General features: G+C 59.7%; 1 protein-coding gene across 2 annotated transcripts; it reads left to right on the top strand.

Moving 5' to 3' along the window:
* The first annotated feature begins 518 nt into the window (after positions 1–518).
* Positions 519–15,544, top strand: GTF2F1 (general transcription factor IIF subunit 1). 2 transcript variants are annotated; one of them, XM_073319114.2, is made up of 14 exons: positions 531–578; positions 1,910–1,969; positions 2,344–2,390; positions 3,105–3,177; positions 3,806–3,999; positions 4,397–4,567; positions 5,178–5,356; positions 5,837–5,984; positions 6,236–6,300; positions 6,936–7,055; positions 7,754–7,827; positions 14,108–14,246; positions 14,543–14,669; positions 14,923–15,544. In XM_073319114.2, exons 2-14 carry the CDS (start codon positions 1,958–1,960, stop codon positions 15,125–15,127), a joined length of 1,554 nt encoding a protein of 517 aa, XP_073175215.1. In that variant the 5' UTR covers positions 531–578; positions 1,910–1,957; the 3' UTR covers positions 15,128–15,544. The 2 variants fall into 2 exon arrangements, with proteins under 2 accessions (XP_073175214.1, XP_073175215.1); XM_073319113.2 differs by lacking the exons at positions 14,108–14,246; positions 14,543–14,669; positions 14,923–15,544 and adding an exon at positions 8,239–8,877 and having other exon boundaries at positions 519–578.
* Positions 15,545–17,270: the final 1,726 nt, after the last annotated feature.

The raw sequence follows: 17,270 nt of genomic DNA, 5'->3' as shown, positions 1-17,270 counted from the left end.
GGGATCAAGGGGCCCGTACCCCCCCATCCCCCACCCCGGGGCAAGAGGCACCATAGCCCCCCCCCCGGGATCAAGGGGCCCGTACCCCCCATCCCCCACCCTGGGGCAAGAGGCACCATAGCCCCCCCCCGGGATCAAGGGGCCCGTACCCCCCATCCCCCACCCCGGGGCAAGAGGCACCATAGCCCCCCCCCGGGCAAGGGGCCCGTATCCCCCATCCCCCACCCCGGGGCAAGAGGCACCATAGCCCCCCCCCCGGGCAAGGGGCCCGTACCCCCCATCCCCCACCCCGGGGCAAGAGGCACCATAGCCCCCCCCCCCCGCAGCCCAAGCGGTGAGAGCTGCCCCGCCCCGCCGTGGAGGTAACCCCGCCCCTTTTCCCTGAGGGGGCGGGGCACGGCCGTGCAGGTTCCCACGGCAACCATCGCGGCTGGCCTCTCTTCCGGTGCGAGGGGGCTCCGGCTTCCGGTCATGCGCGGCGAGCGGCGCACGCGCAGGCAGCCGCTCCGTCATTGGCGTGGGCGGGGCGCTTGGCGCGGAGCAGCGGGGCCGGCGGAGAGGGGGGAGCCGGGGGCGGGGTAAGGGTCACTGGGGAGGGGGTAAGGGTCGGTGGGGGAGGGCGAGGAGGGAGGGGGTATGGGTCAGTGAGGGAGGGGGTAAGGGTCAGTAGGGGTGGGGGAGGAGGGAGGGGGTAAGGGTCAGTGGGGGTGGGAGAGGAGGGAGGGGGTTGGAGTAAGGGTCACTAGGGAGGGGGTAAGGGTCACTAGGGGTGGGGGAGGGGGCTGGGGTGAGGGTCAGTAGGGGTGGGGGAGGAGGGAGGGGGTATGGGTCAGTGAGGGAGGGGGTAAGGGTCACTAGGGGTGGGGGAGGGGGCTGGGGTGAGGGTCAGTAGGGGTGGGGGAGGAGGGAGGGGGTATGGGTCAGTGAGGGAGGGGGTAAGGGTCAGTGGGGGTGGGAGAGGAGGGAGGGGGTACGGGTCAGTAGGGGTGGGGGAGGGGGCTGGGGTGAGGGTCATTGGGGAGGGGGTAAGGGTCAGTAGGGGTGGGGGAGGAGGGAGGGGGTATGGGTCAGTGAGGGAAGGGGTAAGGGTCAGTAGGGGTGGGGGAGGGGGCTGGGGTGAGGGTCAGTAGGGGTGGGGGAGGAGGGAGGGGGTATGGGTCAGTGAGGGAGGGGGTAAGGGTCAGTGGGGGTGGGAGAGGAGGGAGGGGGTACGGGTCAGTAGGGGTGGGGGAGGGGGCTGGGGTGAGGGTCATTGGGGAGGGGGTAAGGGTCACTAGGGGTGGGGGAGGAGGGAGGGGATAAGGATCAGTGGGGGAGGGAGCTGGGGTAAGGGTCACTGGGGAGGGGGTAAGTGTCAGTGGGGGAGGGGGCTGGGGTAAGGGTCAGTGGGGGAGGGGGCTGGGGTAAGGGTCACTAGGGGTGGGGGAGGGGGTAAGGGGCACTGAGGGGAGGGGGTTGGTGAGGATGGTTGGCAGGCACTGGGAGGGGCTCTGAGTGGAGCGTGAAGTCTGGGGCAGGGCTTGGAAGGAAGCACCATGGGGGAGGGCCGGGCCGGGGAGGGCCGACTCACCTGTGGAACTGGTCACACAAGACACTGGTTCAACAGTGTATCTTGGATTTATACCTTTGTCCAATATCATTCCCAGCACTGACCAGCAGACCCCACTCTGCTCCCAGTGCTGGGAACAGGACCCAGGAGTCCTGGCTCCCAGCCCCCTGCTCCAGCACGGCTTCTCCAGCAGAGTTTCTGACCATCTTATCCCCACACTTCCCCATGTGTGTCAGCTTCTCCTTGCCTCTGCCCCTTTTAGGATTTTGGATTCTCCTGGCTCCCCCTCCCAGCCCCACAAAGGTAGTCCTACCACTGCTTGCTCTGCTAAGAAGCCCTGACTTTTTGTTTCTCTCTTAGATTCTTTCCTAAAAGCCCGGGTGGACGCGCAGCCCTATCTCTGCCAAAATGACCTCCCTGGTAAGTTCTCAGGTTTCCCAAACTTGGAGCCATCATAGGTTTGGGAAATACGCCCCAGGCCTAGACTGATACGCCCATCTAGTTTGGTATCCAGTCTTCAAGTGACTTGTCCTGAGTGCCTCAGAAGAAGCTGGTAACCCCTCATCACCTGCCAGCTCTCCTCTTATGTGAAAATCCCTTCCTGACCCCAGCTAATGCCCTGAAGCAAGAGGACAGAGAACCCTTGTTAATTTTTCCCCAGCTAGCCTGGCTGCTATTCTTATAGCCATTTCATGTGTCGCCTGCTATGATCTTGGGGTGGGGGCGGCTTCCTAACTAGCCCTTGGCTAACGCACACCTCTGAAATGAAACCTCAATCTTTGTTCTCTCCCCAGGGCACGAGTAGCCAGTCGGTTACAGAGTATGTGGTGCGAGTACCCAAGTGAGTCCTCTCTGATTTCCCAGCCCTCTCTGCTTATGTGGCACCATGCTGAAAGCTTACCTCCCTGGGGAAAACAGCAGAGATTGGGGAGTCCCTTGCATAGCTAGGTCAAATCAAGCTCAGGTCACTGTTCTCTGGCAATGGATGAACCGAGTTGTAGGTCTCAGCCTGTCTCCCTGGCTGTCCAGCCTCTGTTTTGTTTGATCTAAACAGCAGGCTTATTGCTGGGCCTGGGGCCACGTATATTTGGCGTATTACAGTAACTCCCCAACTGAGATCAGGGCCCTTTGTCCCAGACCTTCCCGGCGTCTGCCCTGAAGAGCTTGCAGTTTAAATAGACAAAAGGGTGGGGAAGAGAAACTGAGCCATGGAGCAGGAATGTGGTTTGCCCACGGTCACCGAGTAGGGCAGGGCTGGGAATAGAGCCATGCTGCCTGTTGTATCGTATAAACTGCTGGGTCCTACTGGACCCTGTGGTGGGTTCAACACAGAGATGGGGGTCTGAATGGGACCTGGGGGCCAAACGCCCCAGGGAGGGTGGCTGGGCAGGGCTGAGGCACTTTGGCAGCAGGGGTTGGGTAGCTCTGGTGCCTGGGTGTGATTCGCTGTGTGGCTAACGAGCGCTCAGCATCGCGCCAGGCTTGCAGCAGGGGGACAGCTCTCCTCAAGCTGGAGCCGCTGGCCACTCAGGTTTCTGCCCTCCTCTTGCTGCAGAAACACACCCAAGAAGTACAACATCATGGCCTTCAACGCTGCCGACAAGGTCAACTTCACCACCTGGCACCAGGTAGGGTGCTGCCATAGCTGTGCCCCCTAGCCCCACATAGCAAGGGCAGCCTGCCTGCTGCTTGGAGGCACTTCCAGGTGCCAGAGCTCCCTCTGCGCTGACGGCCTGGCCCCTCGAGCGGGGTGTTGGACTCTGGATGGATCAACAGTTGTGACTGCATCTGGCGCTGGGCCTGCCAGCAAGGCTAGAAATACTGGGCCCAGCATCCCCCATAATGCACTGGACCACAGGGCAGCGTCTTGCTCCCCCCCCCCCCCATGCTGGGGAACACATCAGGGTCCATCTGGCCCCACCCCCTGCACCAATCGATCCCTGATACGGCAGACAGCGGCAAGTCCTCTCTCGGTGCCCCGGGTGCAGGGCTGTTCTCTGGGCCTGGCGAGGGATCCCAGGAGGTGACTTGGTTTCAGCCCTGAAGCCCAGCGTTCACTCTGGCTCTTAGCGTGCAGAGTTGTGGGCGGCCTGGACCAGGTCACTCCACGGCCATCGCTAGCTTGGCGCTGCAGGGAGCTGAGTGGGGGTACTGCCATGCAGCGCTGGGGGACTGGACACACAAGGTGACCAAGCAGGGGGGCTTTTCCCTCCCCAGGGCCGGGGAGGTGACGTTCTCCTTTGCTCCCTCTCCTAGGCAAAAATGGAGCGAGATCTCAGCAACAAGAAGATCTACCAGGAAGAGGAGATGCCAGAGTCGGGGGCTGGCAGCGAGTTCAACCGCAAGCTGCGCGAGGAGGCGCGCCGCAAGAAGTACGGCATTGTCCTCCGGGAGTTCAAGCCCGAGGACCAGCCCTGGATCCTCAAGGTCAACGGCAAAGCTGGGCGCAAGTGAGTGGGGGTCCCAGGGGCTGAACTGTGAGTGCTGGGTCCAAACACACAAGCCCCTCCAGTTTGCGCTCCATGCCCCAGCTGTGTTGGCCAGCAGCCCCCTTTGGAGAGGGAGAGTTAGAGTGGCACTAACGCCATGTCACGGGGCAGAGAAAGAACCCAGGAATCCTAGGTCGCTGTGTCCCTGCTCTGGCCACTAGACTCACTCCCTCTGAGCCAGGAGTGAAGACTAGGAGTCTTGCCTCCCTAGCCTCCTTGATTTAACTACTAGTTTCTGCTCCCTTCCCAGAGCCTGCAATAGAACCCAGGGTCCTGGCTTCCAGCCCCACCTGCTGGGCCATTCGGCCAGATCCCAGGTGCCCCCCTGAATCCAGCTCTCCCTTTCCCTCATGCCCAGGTTCAAAGGGGTGAAAAAGGGTGGCGTGACCGAGAACGCCTCCTACTACATCTTCACGCAGTGCCCTGACGGCGCCTTTGAGGCCTTCCCGGTCAGCAACTGGTACAACTTCACTCCTGTGGCCAAGCATCGCACCCTGACAGCCGAGGAGGCGGAGGAGGAGTGGGAGCGGTGAGTGAGGGCATGGGCTGCCCCTGCCCTGCTGTCACCAGGAGTCCTGGCACTCTGCTCTAACCTGCGGGACCCCCCTCTCCTAGTCCTGGCTGCCAGCTCCCCTGCTCTACCCACTAGACCCAAACCGAGATTGTTCCAGGGATTGGCTGACACAGGAAGGGCTGTGCTTCTGGCAGATTGGAGCTGGAGGACGGGCTGAGGGTGCATCTGGGGCTCCTTGCGGCCTGCACGGCGTCACAGGGTGAGGAGTCCACTCTGCATTGCCAGGAGGTTGGTCTGGTGACCGGTGCGGGCCCAGCTGCTGCTAGAGGCCTCCCTGGTCCTCTCCCTGGCTGCTTCCACCAGGGCAGGCGTGGAGCTCAGCACCGGCCTCTCTGGGTCCAGCACCCCCCTTCCAGCCTGGTACCAGGGAGCCCTGCTCCTTTCTCTGTGGATCATATAGGCTTTGGGGAGTCCCTTCTCCCCACGCCCCCTTGCAATCCCAACAACAGCCTCATAGGGCTGGGTTTCACTCCGTCATGGCAGAGCCCCTCTCCCCTGTGGTGGGGTCAGGCAGTGGAGGGGGTCCCACCTCCAGTGTTCTCACCCTCTGCCCTCTCCCTCCCAGGCGGAACAAGGTGCTGAACCACTTCACCATCATGCAGCAACGGCGGCTGAAGGACCAGGATGACGAGGAGGAGGAGAAGGAGAAGAAGACCAAGAAGAAGAGCAGCGAGCTGAAGATCCACGACCTGGAGGACGACCTGGAGATGAGCTCAGACGAGAGCGAGCTGAGTGACGCCGACGGTGAGGGGCCCCTGGAGGCTGAGCCAGCCCTGCTGCCGTGGGACCACCAGCACCTCTTTCTGTTGCCCTGAGGTCACTGAGACAACCCTAGCTTGGGCCTTCAGCCCAGTGCTACCCCCTGCTGGGGGTCACAGGCGTAGAACAGCGACCCCTTTCTCACTTATTGCATGGGAGAGGTAGCCCTGTGTCCTGGCTAACAGGTGAGCTGGCTACTGCCTAGGCCTGTGTCATGAACCCCGCCAGCATCCATGTAGCTTGGGGCCCAGGCTGACCCCTGTGCCTTCGAAGCATGGTGCTACCCCTCTGAGAGCCTGCAGCCTGTCAGGAGTCCCCATATAGAACCTGGGGTCCTGGTTCTCAGCCCGTCCCTCTAATCCCACTCCCCCTCTCTTGCTGGGCCCATGGCTGTCACCTCCACGCCAGCTCTTGCCATGACCTTGCCACTGAGTCAGCCGCTGGCTGTTTCCCATAATGCTACAGGGGAGAAGGCAGCCAAGCCCCAGAAGAAAACCCCGCTGACCAAAAAGAAGAAGAAGAAGAAGAAGGGCTCGGATGATGAGGCCTTCGAGGACAGTGACGACGGAGACTTTGAGGGGCAGGAAGTAGATTACATGTCAGACGGGTCCAGGTAAGGGTGGGGCCTTAGGGGCAGGGTCTGCTCCACCCCTCCCCACTGGAACGGGGTGCCTGGCTCAGCTCCACTCGGCTCCTTACCTGGCGCTGCCTGTGCCCATTAAGCAGCTTGTTCTGTTCCCCACCTGTCCTGGGAACATAGATCTCTGCTGTACTCTGCACAGGTAGTCTAGGCAGAGGCAGGTTCCCTCCCCCACCCCCTCTGTGCCCGGCTGTGTCCATTCAAATTCTTCCCGTGTCTTGCAGCAGTTCGCAGGAGGAGGCAACAGTGGGGAAGCCCAAGGTGACGAAGGAAGAGGATGGTCCCAAAGGTACGTGGCAGATACGGGGCCACAGTTGGTACCGCTGAGACCTGGCGGGGGCAGCCCCCGTTGGACCTCAGCGGGGCCCTTGGTGACATCGCGACTGGTTGGAAATTCTCCATCGAGGCTGCTTTCTGGTGGAGAATCAGGTGTTCAGCAATGTTCCGCAAAAAACGTCCGTTTTCCACCCAAAAATCCGGTTGCTTTAATAGAAAACCGGCAAGTGAAATAGCTGGTTTCGGCTGTGCTGCCCCAGTGCCTTGTGGGACATGGGGCCTCTGGCCCCCGCTTCCCACCCCCATAACCTCAGCAGCATCTTGCTCCTGAACTGGCTTGGGGGGGTTGTTGGTAGGCCCAGCCAGTGCTGAGCTGTTCAGCACTTGCGCCCTTGCAGGAGGGGTTGCGGGGTAAGAAGAGGGCTGCGGGGCCCTGGGTTGGGAACGCCCAGCACGAGGGCTTGGTAAGTCGGGCAGTGGGGAGCTCACTGCTCTGTGGGCATCGAATGCAGGAAGCCCTTTCTCTTGGAGGTTACTGTGGCTCATAGGCAGTGGGCTATGGTCCCGTGGGCCGGCCGCAAGCCGGGCTCCACCGCTGCAAAACGGCTCCTTCTTGCTCCCTGAGCCGGCTGTCGGTTGGCTGCCCAGGGATCGACGAGGCGAGCGAGAGCAGCGAGGAGAGCGAGGAGGAGAAGCCTGCCGAGGAGAAGGAGGAGGAGGAAGAAGAGAAGAAGGCCCCCACCCCTCAGGAGAAGAAGAAGAAAAAGGGTGAATGTTTTGGGGAGGGAGGGGGCTGTGCCGCGGGGGGCCCAAGGGTGGCGGTCTCTGCTGCTGGGTCATCAAATGGGCACTGAGCTACACTGGGTCTCAGTGGGGATAGAGCTGGGGCGGTAACTAGGACTCTTGGGTTCTTTCTCTAACTGCCACTCGCTCACTCAAGCCCCTGGTCACTTTCCCTCCCCTCAGGTAGGGCTGGTGCTGATCCCCCATGGGGGTGTCTGGGGGAGGAGCTATGAAATCACTTTGAGATCCTCGGGGAGGTGCTATAGAAACCCCTCCTCGTTAACCCTTACAGCGCTGGTATCTACCAACCGGCCTCCTCCAAAGGGAGCTGCAGAGGGGACAGGACCCTTCCCTGTGCTGCTCCACATCCCACCCCTCAGTTGATGCTGTGTCAGCTGACCCCAGGGCAGGGGGAGTTCCCCCTCACTGCGGGGGGTGCTGTGGCTGGAACTCCTCGCCCACTTCACAGCCCAAGGCTTCTGGTTCAGGTCTCTGGCTGGCCTAGAAATAAGCTTCCTCTGGACTGAGTATGCTGAGTGAAGAGCCCTGGGGTGGCTAGAGCCAGGGGCCATGGGAGGTCGTAGAGAGAGAGAGCTCTGACCCCGAGCACCCCAGAGGGGCTCGAGATTGACAGGTGATTCGGAGGGGAGGGACTTGCTCTGACTGCGTACCATGTGTTCCAGACAGCAGTGATGAGTCGGAGACGTCAGAGGAGAGCGACATCGACAGCGAAGCGTCCTCTGCTCTCTTCATGGCGGTAACCCCGACCCGCGTCCTTTGGGGGCGGGGCTGGCTGGGTTGCCTGCTTGGGGGCTCTGGATGCTTGGGGTCTTGGGAGGATCCCAAACCTTTAGCTCTTCTTTAACCAATGTCCCCATGGGTGCTCTGCGTTAGGTGTGTGTGTGTGCATCCCTGTGCCTAGGATCACAGGGTTTTGGTAGCAGCGCCGTTTGGGCCACACTTGTGCTCCCCCACTTTGCGCCCTTTGTAGCTCTGTGCGGCCCAGCTGCCCTTGGCCTGAGCACTCCTAGCGAGTCTCCAAGTGCCTCGGTTCTCCTTTCCTAGCATTTGTTACAATTTTAGTCAGTTTCAATTTTAGTCAGTTTCCATTTTCCCTCTTTTCCCCCCATTTCCTTTTCCCCCCATTTCCTTGTCATTACCCCCGTAGGTTGATTCCAATCAGGGGGTTACGCCTGGATCCCCTGGATTCAAACAGTGCCTCTCCTGCCAGGAGGCCATCCCCGTTGGGGACGGGCACCCCCATTGCCTCCAGTGTTTGGGAGAGGCACACGTGCCCCAAAAGTGCACGCATTGCCTTAACCTTAAGGCTCACAGTCAGAAAGCCCGTGACCTGAAGGCAAAACCCCAAATGAAGGAGCACTCGCTGCGGCCAGCCTCAGACCCTGGTCCCGGGACCCGCCCTGGACAACAGTCACCGTCGGCACCAGCTGCTCCGTACTCCCTGCGGGCTACAAAGAGGAAATCAACAGATTCCTCGCGAAAAGACACTAAAAAGCGAGCCTCAAGTCCGCCCACCAAGGAGCCATGGAAAAGAAAGAGGTCCCCAGCGAGATCGGTAGCTTTGGCCCCGACAGGTATAATACTGAGCACCCATGACGCTCCTGGGACCTCCGGTATCATCAACGCCGGTAAGTCCAAGGACCCCAAGAGGGCAAGACTGGACAAGATGACAGAGGTAAGGAAAAACCCCAAACCTCAAAGACGGAACCGACCAGCCCCATGGCACCGGGCACTTTGGCGCTGCCTGCTGGGTGTTCAGCGGAACATAGAACAACCTTGGCGCTGACAAGACAGTCGACACTGACACAACTGCCTCCCCCGGCGCCGAAGGTGCCACACGAGTTTAGATTCCCAGAAGACGGATTAGTCTCCGAGACGCCAGAGTCTCCACCGCTCCGTACTGGGACGGCTGCAGTACACGCCAAACCGCCGGGGGCAAACGTGGCACCCGCCCGTTCACCGTCACCCTCCGGGACTGCCCCCTCCTTCTCCAGTGGAGACGAGGAGGAAAATGATGCTTATTCTGTGCCTTTGCGTAGCTGCCCTTTGCGCCGGGGTGCTGCACGACTTGACTCTTCTGCCCGCCATAGGCACCAGGAGCCGAGAGGTGGCCCAACACCCTGGTATGGACACCCATGGATGCCCCCCTTCATGCCTGTGCCCCAACAATGGCCTTGCTGGGATCCGTGGGCTGCTCACCGGCAACAGTTTTCCAGGCCATCCAATACCCAGAGGGAGAAACTGAGGCACTCCCTGTCATCTTCAGTATCCAGACCTCCCGAGCCTGAAGAAGAATCTGTCAAGGAGCAGGAGGAAAGGCTCAAGCAGGAAGCTGCGTCTGCACCCAATATACCGTCGTCCTCAGCGGCCAAAGCAGTCGTGCCTCCCCCTCCATTGTTGGCTGATGATGATTTCCGACAGCGTCAGGAGCTGTTCAGACGGATCGCAGATTCTCTCCACATCCCATTAGAAGAACCAAGAGAGTCGCGATGCATGTTTCTGGATATACTGCCCACATCAACCAAGATCGGGTTGCCTATACTTAAGGCCCTCTTAGACCCAGCTAAAGAGGTCTGGCAAACTCCAGCCACGATCCCTCCTACCTGTAAGAGGGCTGAGAAAAACTATATTGTCCCCTCAAAGGACATGGAGTTCCTATCTTCGCTGCCCACACCAAATTCAATGGTGGTCTTGGAGGTGAACGAAAGGGAGAGACTACGTCTGACCAACCCGTATGACAAAGATTGGAAGAAACTAGATTTGCTGGGCCATAAAGCATACTCCTCAGCAGCTCTCCAATTCCGAATTGCCAATTATGAGGCGTTCATGTCAAGGTATAATCACACGAACTATTCAAAACTGAACAAATTTATTCAGTGTATCCCAGAGGACAAGAGAGAACAATTCCAGGCAATCGTGATGGAGGGACAGCTGCTGGCAAGGACGGCATTGCAAGCATCCCTAGATGCAGCAGACACAGCTGCTCGCTCCATAGCAACAGCAGCGGTCATGAGGCAAGCTTTGTGGCTACGTCTTTTGGGACTCCCAAAGTACATACAAGCGACAGTGGAGGATTTTCCCTTTGAAGGCTCCAACTTATTTGCCGACAAGACCGATGACTATTTCCACTCCATCCAGGCTGCAAGAGAGACACTGAGAGCATTACATGTCTCCACACCTGTACCAAGAAGGCGGCAGAATAGATACCATGATACCTCGAGATCTCGAACCTCTGCAGTTCCCCCACCTCAACAACACTACGACCCGGAAATGACCGATACCTCCCAAATGTAACCGCCCCCGACATGGTCAAGTGCATCTCACCAACCCACCTCACAACAGGTGTTTTGAAAATGGGATCGAGGCTCCGAGATGCCTCCTGGATCCATGTGCTGTGACCACCAGAAAACATCCGTCAGTTTGGTGACCGCCTGACCCTGTTCTACCCAGTGTCACATTGGACAAGTGGGTGTTGGAAATGGTCAGCAACGGATACTTGATGCAATTTCTCTCCCCCTCTCCCCCTGTCACGGAGTCCCTGGGCGATGCTCTGGAACTGCTCCCTACGAAGCCATTTAGGACTCTGTGGAAGTCTCCTTTCTGGGAGCAGCCTGTCTGCAGGACACACAGCTTCCACCTTCCTGGGTCTGACCTCGGAGCATTCAGCATCCTCTGCCCCTCCGTGCGCTTCCCACAGCGAGTCCACCCAGGCGGGGCTCCTGGGGAAGCCAGAGGGTCCTGCCCCCCAGCTCCGCAGTCAGACGTGACTCTCAGCCAGCCAGTAAAACAGAGTGTCACGGAGTGTGGGGGAGTCCAGGCCCTGCACCCCTCTTCTTGGGATTCACTGAGAGACTCAGCCAGCCAGTAAAACGGAAGGCTTATTGGACCACAGGAACACAGTCTCAAACAGAGCTTCTGGGTACAACCAGGACCCCTCAGTCAAGTCCTTCTGGGGGAGCAGGGAGCTTAGACCCCAGCCCTGGGGTTCCCTGCGTTCCACCCCCCAGCCCCAAACTGAAACTCTCTCCAGCCCCCGCTCCTCTGGGCTTTGTCCCTTTCCCGGGCCAGGAGGTCACCGGATTTCTTTGTTCTCCAACCCTTTAGCTCTCACCTTGCAGGGGGGAAGGGCCCAGGCCATCAGTTTCCAGGAAACAGGGTGTTGGCCATTCTCTGTGTCCAGACCCCTGCACACACCTGCCCTCTAGGGCTCTGCAATGATCATACACCCTTACCCCACCACCTAGATACTTAAGAACTGCACAGGGGAAACTGAGGCACCCCCACACTATTCAGAGGAACCATTAAGAACAGTCCCACTTCGTCACACCCCCGTACCCCACCCCCTGGCACCTTCTGCAGGAAGAAATAATCCACTCGGGGGCTGTAGAGCCAGTTCTGATCCAACACCACGGGAGAAGCTTTTATTCCAACTATTCCCTCATGCCAAAAAAGAGCAGCGGGTGGAGACCCAGTCTAGACATGAGAACGCTCAACAAGTTCATTCGTTCAACAGCGATGATTCAGCATGGTCACATTAGCAACAATAATCCCAACACTGGACCAGTGGGATTGATTTTAGCCCTCAACCTCCTAGATGCATGTTGTCACATTACCATACACCATCTCCCAGAGATTCCTCAGATTTGTTCTGGGCTTGGATCCCAGCCAGTACAAAGTACTTCCCTTTGGCCTCTGGCCCCAGGGAAGCTCCTTGCGGTGTGGTGCACCTCCGCCAACAGACTATTATGATATTCCCATACTCGTCTAATTGCCTTCTCAAAGGCCCCCCTTGAGACGACGCAGTCCTGGCTACACAGAGAACTATGAACCTTTTCTCACAACTAGGCCTTCAAATAAACACTCAAAAATCAACACTGACATCTACCGCATCTGGGGTTCATTGGGCTCTACCCTGCCGCAGTGGAGGCCAAAGCCTCCTGACCAACACACAGACTTGCCACCCTTGGCAATTTGATCTCCACAGTACCAAACCAGTCCGCAGGTATCAGCCAGAACATGTAGACAACTACCAGGGCATATGGCAGGCCACGCAGGTGTGGCTCCGGACTGTATACGTTCCGCACAGGCACAGCTTAACCAAATCTCTCTCAAAGGCAGTCTTACCCGTGTGAATGGAAAAGATTCCAGACCTGGTGCGACAAAAAGCACGTTTCAGCTATAACCTCTCCCTTGTCCCTGGTACTGGACTGCATCTTGGAACTAAAAAGGCCAGGGCTGTCCTCGAGTTCAATCAGAATGCATCTTGCAGCCATCCCGGCCTTCCGCCGCAAGGTTGCCGGCCCCTCAATGTTCGCCCACTCTGTAACAAGATGGTTTCTCAGAGGAATTTGAAATCTCTACCTTGAAGTAAGAGATCCTGCTGTACCTTGGGACCTTAACCTAGTCATGCGATGCCTGACTGGACACTCCTTGGAGCCCATGATGACCTACCTGCTCGTTCATAGACTGTCTTCATTGACAGATGTTTCTCGTTACCCCATCCCAATATAATCTTCAACGATAGTTTCGTTGAGACCTCATCCGAAGTTCCTTCCTAAAATACCATCGTTGTCCTTAAACCGCATAGAACTAAACGTTCCACACACTAGATGGGTGCTTGCCTCTGACCTCGAAAGGACTAACCCTTTCGGAAAAATCGGAGATCAGCCATATCTAAACAAAGACTTTCAAAACAGGTTTCTGACTGCATTCACCTTTGTATTGTCAACCCGATTTGCCCCTGAAGGCACTCCACACGATCGATTTCCACCTCTCTCGTTTTCCCGACCCATGTACCGATCACGGACGTTGGTAAAGCGGCGACCTGGACGTTGGCACGCACATTCCCAGAGCATTACGCCATTGTGCGAGTCTCGACAGCAGATGCTCACTAGGATTGTCCATGTGATCGTCGCTAACAAATCCAACTCCGAAGCCCTGGCCTTCCAGCGGGGGGGCACTGCTCTCCTGTCACCTAAAGTGGAGCACCCGCAGGGACACGACTCGCCCTGTGCGGTAACGGAGGTTCTTCGAGACGGGTGTCCCTGCGGGTGCTGCACTGCTCGCCCTCCTCCCTCTGCTTCAGAGTTCGGCCAGGGGCTCTGCGGTAGAGAAGGAGCTGAGGGCAGCTGGGCCGCACAGCGCTACATAGCCTCCGCACAGGGCGCGAGATGGGGCAGCACCCGTGCGGCCCAAACGGGCGCTGCTATGGAAAATCTCTGACCCTAAGCGCAGGGACGTGGCACCCGCAGGGACATGCATCTCGGAGAACAAGGTTCCTGCACAGGGTGAGTAACCTTTTCTCCCCAAGCGGCCGGCTGAGCACTAACTTCCCTTCTGGCTTGTGTACGCCGAGCTGGGGGTTTTCTTAGCCTGGCTCCTGGGGGGATGGGGACCCGCATCTTGCTGACCACCTCCCAGCTGGAGGCCTCAGCAGAGAGCCCAAGGCCCCAATTCCCCTTTCGCCCCAGAGGGGTCCCTTCCAGGCTGGGGGCGCTGTGCTTTGCTCCTTGTGGCAGCAAAGGGCTGGTGGTTTGGCTCAGGCAGGGGGGGCCGGACTGGGGTTAGCTCCCAGACTGGGAACCTGGCGGGGGAATCCCTTCCCAGGGAGTGGAGTGGGGCACTGACCCCTCTAGCACTGCTGGACAGGCTGCCTTTTGGCTAAGACCCACCACTACAGCCTTGATCTCCCCTCCCTTTCCGGGATAAGGGGACAGTGACCCCACTGCCTTGGCCACACCCCTGTGGAACCAATTCCACTCTGACTCCCTAGCCCTCCCCTCGGTTCTCACCCGGAGCCGGGAGTCATCTCCCCTTGCGTCTGTGCCATCGCGGAGATGACATGTCAAGTGTGGAGGATGCTGGGGAAGGAGGGGTGCCCAAGTGGGTTGCAGAGGGTGCCTGGTTGTTCCTCTGCACGGTCCCCCGTGCCCTGGCTTGGCTCAGGGTGTGCGGTACACTAGGAGGCATCTCGGGACGATGCCCAATGCCGGCTCCTCTTCTCACCCGACACCTAGAAGAGGAAAACTCCACCCAAGAAGGAGCGGAAGGGGTCGGCCAGCAGCTCCCGGGGGGACAGCCGCCCAGGGACGCCCCCCGTGGACCCCGGCAGCACATCCTCCACACTGCACGCTGCAGCCAGCAAGCTGGAACAAGGTAAGGGCTCGGGCGGGCTGGCCGCATCGGGCGCTGCTGGGGCATCAGCCTGGGGCTTCCAGGCCAGATGTTGGAACAGTCACAAACGCCAGCAGGGGGCAGCGTCCCTCTGCAGCTCACCCAGCCCTTACACCAGCTGTTGAAGGCAGGGAAGGAGGGGTCCCACGTGCAGAGGTCTGGGGAGAACCCCGTGCGGCCTGGTTCCTGACCTCGCCAGCAGGGGGGGCAGGGCGCCTGTTTGTGGGAATTGGGGACAGGGACTGGGCAGGACACTGAGCTGCTCCGTCTTGGTGCAGGGAAGCGGCAATCGGGATCCGGTGACCTCCCAGCGGCCAAGAGGCTGAAATTGGACTCGGGACCCCAGACAACCTCGGGCAAGTCTACTCCCCAGCCACAGTCGGGCAAGTCCACCCCCAGCAGCGGGTGAGTGACCGGGGGCGGGGCCTATTGGCCAATCCCATGGGGGTGGGTGGGGCTGCTGCCATGGTTGGCTGGTGCCATCAGCTGGGAGCGGTCCCAGGGGCGGCAGATGGAAGAGCCTTTGGGGCAGGAGCCAGCACATGGGCTCTGACTGGCTTGTTTGGGGACAGAGCCGGCCCCTGTCGGCGCCCAGAGCCTCTCGGGCTATGGCCCAGCCTTTGGCACCCCCTGCTCAGGCCCCATTCTGCCCCCGCAGAGACGTGCAGCTGACGGAAGAGGCCGTGCGCCGCTATCTGACCCGCAAGCCCATGACCACCAAGGACCTGCTGAAGAAGTTCCAGACCAAGAAGACAGGGCTGAGCAGCGAACAGACGGTGAACGTGCTAGCCCAGATCCTCAAGCGCCTCAACCCCGAGCGCAAAATGATCAATGACAAGATGCACTTCTTCCTGAAGGAGTGAGAGGTGGGGCCTGGGTAGGCCACACCCCCATCCCCTCCCCCACTCAGGCCCAGAGGGCAAAGCTCATCTTCCTTCCTGGGTTCAAAACCTTCCTGCTGTAAGGGCCTGGGCCCCCATGGCAGCTGTGGGGAGACCTGGCCCATGGGGTCCTGTTCCCCAAGGGAACTCAACCCATACCCTCCGCAGCCCAGATGTGGCCACTTCGTGGTGAGTAGGGACAAGGTGGGCTGGGGGAATGTCCCTGTTACCCCCCTGCCTGCCTTGTTTCCTGAGAGATCTCCCTCGGGCGCTCCCTGGGCCCTGCCCCCAGGCTGTCTGCACGGTGCCCTTGAGAGGGTTGATTCTGTTTCTCCCAAGGTAGGACCAGTGGCTGTCCTGCCCCCTTGTTACAATAAACGGGTGTCTCTTCGTTCCTTCGACCTGCATCAGGGACGGTTTATTGCTCGCTGAGGGCGCGTGCTGCCAGACACTCCTGCATGGGGCAGGCCCCTGCTCTGAGAGGGGTTTACGCTCGCTGCCTGCCCCACAGCGGGGATGATTCCCTCGCGCTTGGAGTCTGGCAGGGGCAGGGCCTCTGCTGCTCAGCCTGCCCTGGGGAGGAGCGGCAGGGTGCGGCCCTGTGTCCGTCTCCCCCACTGCCCCCGGAAGTGGCTGCTTTGCGGGATGCCTGAGATGCCGGGATTAATTCCCCAGCCATGGTGTGTGGTTCGGGTGAGCATTCCAGCGGCTCGCCGTCCCCCAGCTGGGGGGGACGCATGGGCACCAGCCTGGCCCAGCATCGCCACCTTTTATGGTGAAGCCGAGCGTGGAATCCAGGCCCGGGGTGACTTCATCCAACCTGGGCTGAGCCCTCGCCCTGGAGGGCCAGGCCCTGTGCATGCATCCCCCAGGGGCTGCGTGGGCCGGCTCTGCTGTGGAGCATCCTCCGCCAGCGTTGACTTCCTCCCGGGCTGACCCTAACCCTTGACCTGCTGTGCTGAGTCCCACCCAGAGGCAGCCAGATTTCTGAAACCCCCAGCCCAGCCGCCAGCATGCCCAGCTTCTCAAAGGACACCAGCTCTCTCAGCCCACAAGGGGGAACCAACTGCAGGAGCACTTCCCGGCCACCCGCCCCCAGGGAAGCCACGTGAGATCCAGCCAACTTGTTTCACAAGTGAGTACAACTTCTACTCACTCCTGACCCATGCAGGACTTGACCTGGTGACATCTGGGCAAAACAGCCCGAGCCAGCTGCTCCTCCACGTGGACAGAACTGGGCCTATGAAGGGGGGGCATCTTCTTAAAGCCCCCCTTCTCTCCCCCCGCTCCCCCCAGGTGCAGAGTGCAGGCCGTGGCCTGCCTGAGCTGTTTTTCCAGTGGATTAAGAGCTGAGCCGATATGGAAAAGTCTCGGAGCCACCGGCCTTGATTTATCATCCCAAGAAAGAAAAATCCCCAGCCTTGCCCTGGTTGCTATTTATTATTTTTCCAATGCTCCTAAGGAAAACCTCCAGGCTTTGCCACAGGTGGGAGGCTGTGGACACACAGTTCAGGCCAGCTGAGCCTGCGGGGCGCTGGGTGATTTATTGTCTCCTTCACCCCATCTCTGCTGGGCGAGCTCTCCCAGCCCAAGTCTCCGGCATGGGCCGCTCAGCTGTGTAACCCCACAGGTCGCATCACTGGCCAGGGGCAGGCCCTGATTAACACTTAGAGGCACCTGCCCTGGTTGATGAAGGTGGAGTGGTGGGTTCTGGCTGCCAAAGGGGCAAAAGCCCCTTGAATCAGGGCCTGTTAAGGGACTGCAGCCCTAGCCCCAAAGCCAGGTCACGCCTGAGCTGGGAAAGGCCCCATGTCCCATTCTCTGCCCCCTAGAGTCAGCCACTCTCCCTGCCCAGGGGCTGGCTGGAGCCACTGCCCTGATCTCCTTTCTTACCCACCCCGGGGCTGGATCAGAACCAATGCTGGAGCCTGGACTGCCCCTCTAGTTTCGTTTCCAGTCCACCCCCTTGCTCTGGGCGAAAGCAGAGTCTGTTCCACCAGGGGCTAGCAGGAGTCAGCTAGGCCGTGCCACCCTCAAAGCAGAGCCATGATAAGGAGCATGAGCTTGGGCCCAGCCATCACGCTGAACCCGGGGCGCTGGCAGTTAACAGAACCCTGCCTGGTTC

The sequence above is a fragment of the Lepidochelys kempii genome, chromosome 20 (assembly GCF_965140285.1).
Source record: "Lepidochelys kempii isolate rLepKem1 chromosome 20, rLepKem1.hap1, whole genome shotgun sequence".
Lineage (NCBI taxonomy): Eukaryota > Metazoa > Chordata > Testudines > Cheloniidae > Lepidochelys > Lepidochelys kempii.
Note: the sequence above shows the minus strand (reverse complement) of the source record. Positions and strands in the feature narration are given on the sequence as shown.

What these genes read in the sequence shown, in the direction of transcription:
- GTF2F1 (XM_073319113.2), top strand. An exon ending in TATGTGGTGCGAGTACCCAA is followed by an intron (nt 2,391 to 3,104) that starts GTGAGTCCTCTC and finishes CTCTTGCTGCAG; the next exon opens with AAACACACCCAAGAAGTACA. An exon ending in CCTCTGCTCTCTTCATGGCG is followed by an intron (nt 7,828 to 8,238) that starts GTAACCCCGACC and finishes TTACCCCCGTAG; the next exon opens with GTTGATTCCAATCAGGGGGT.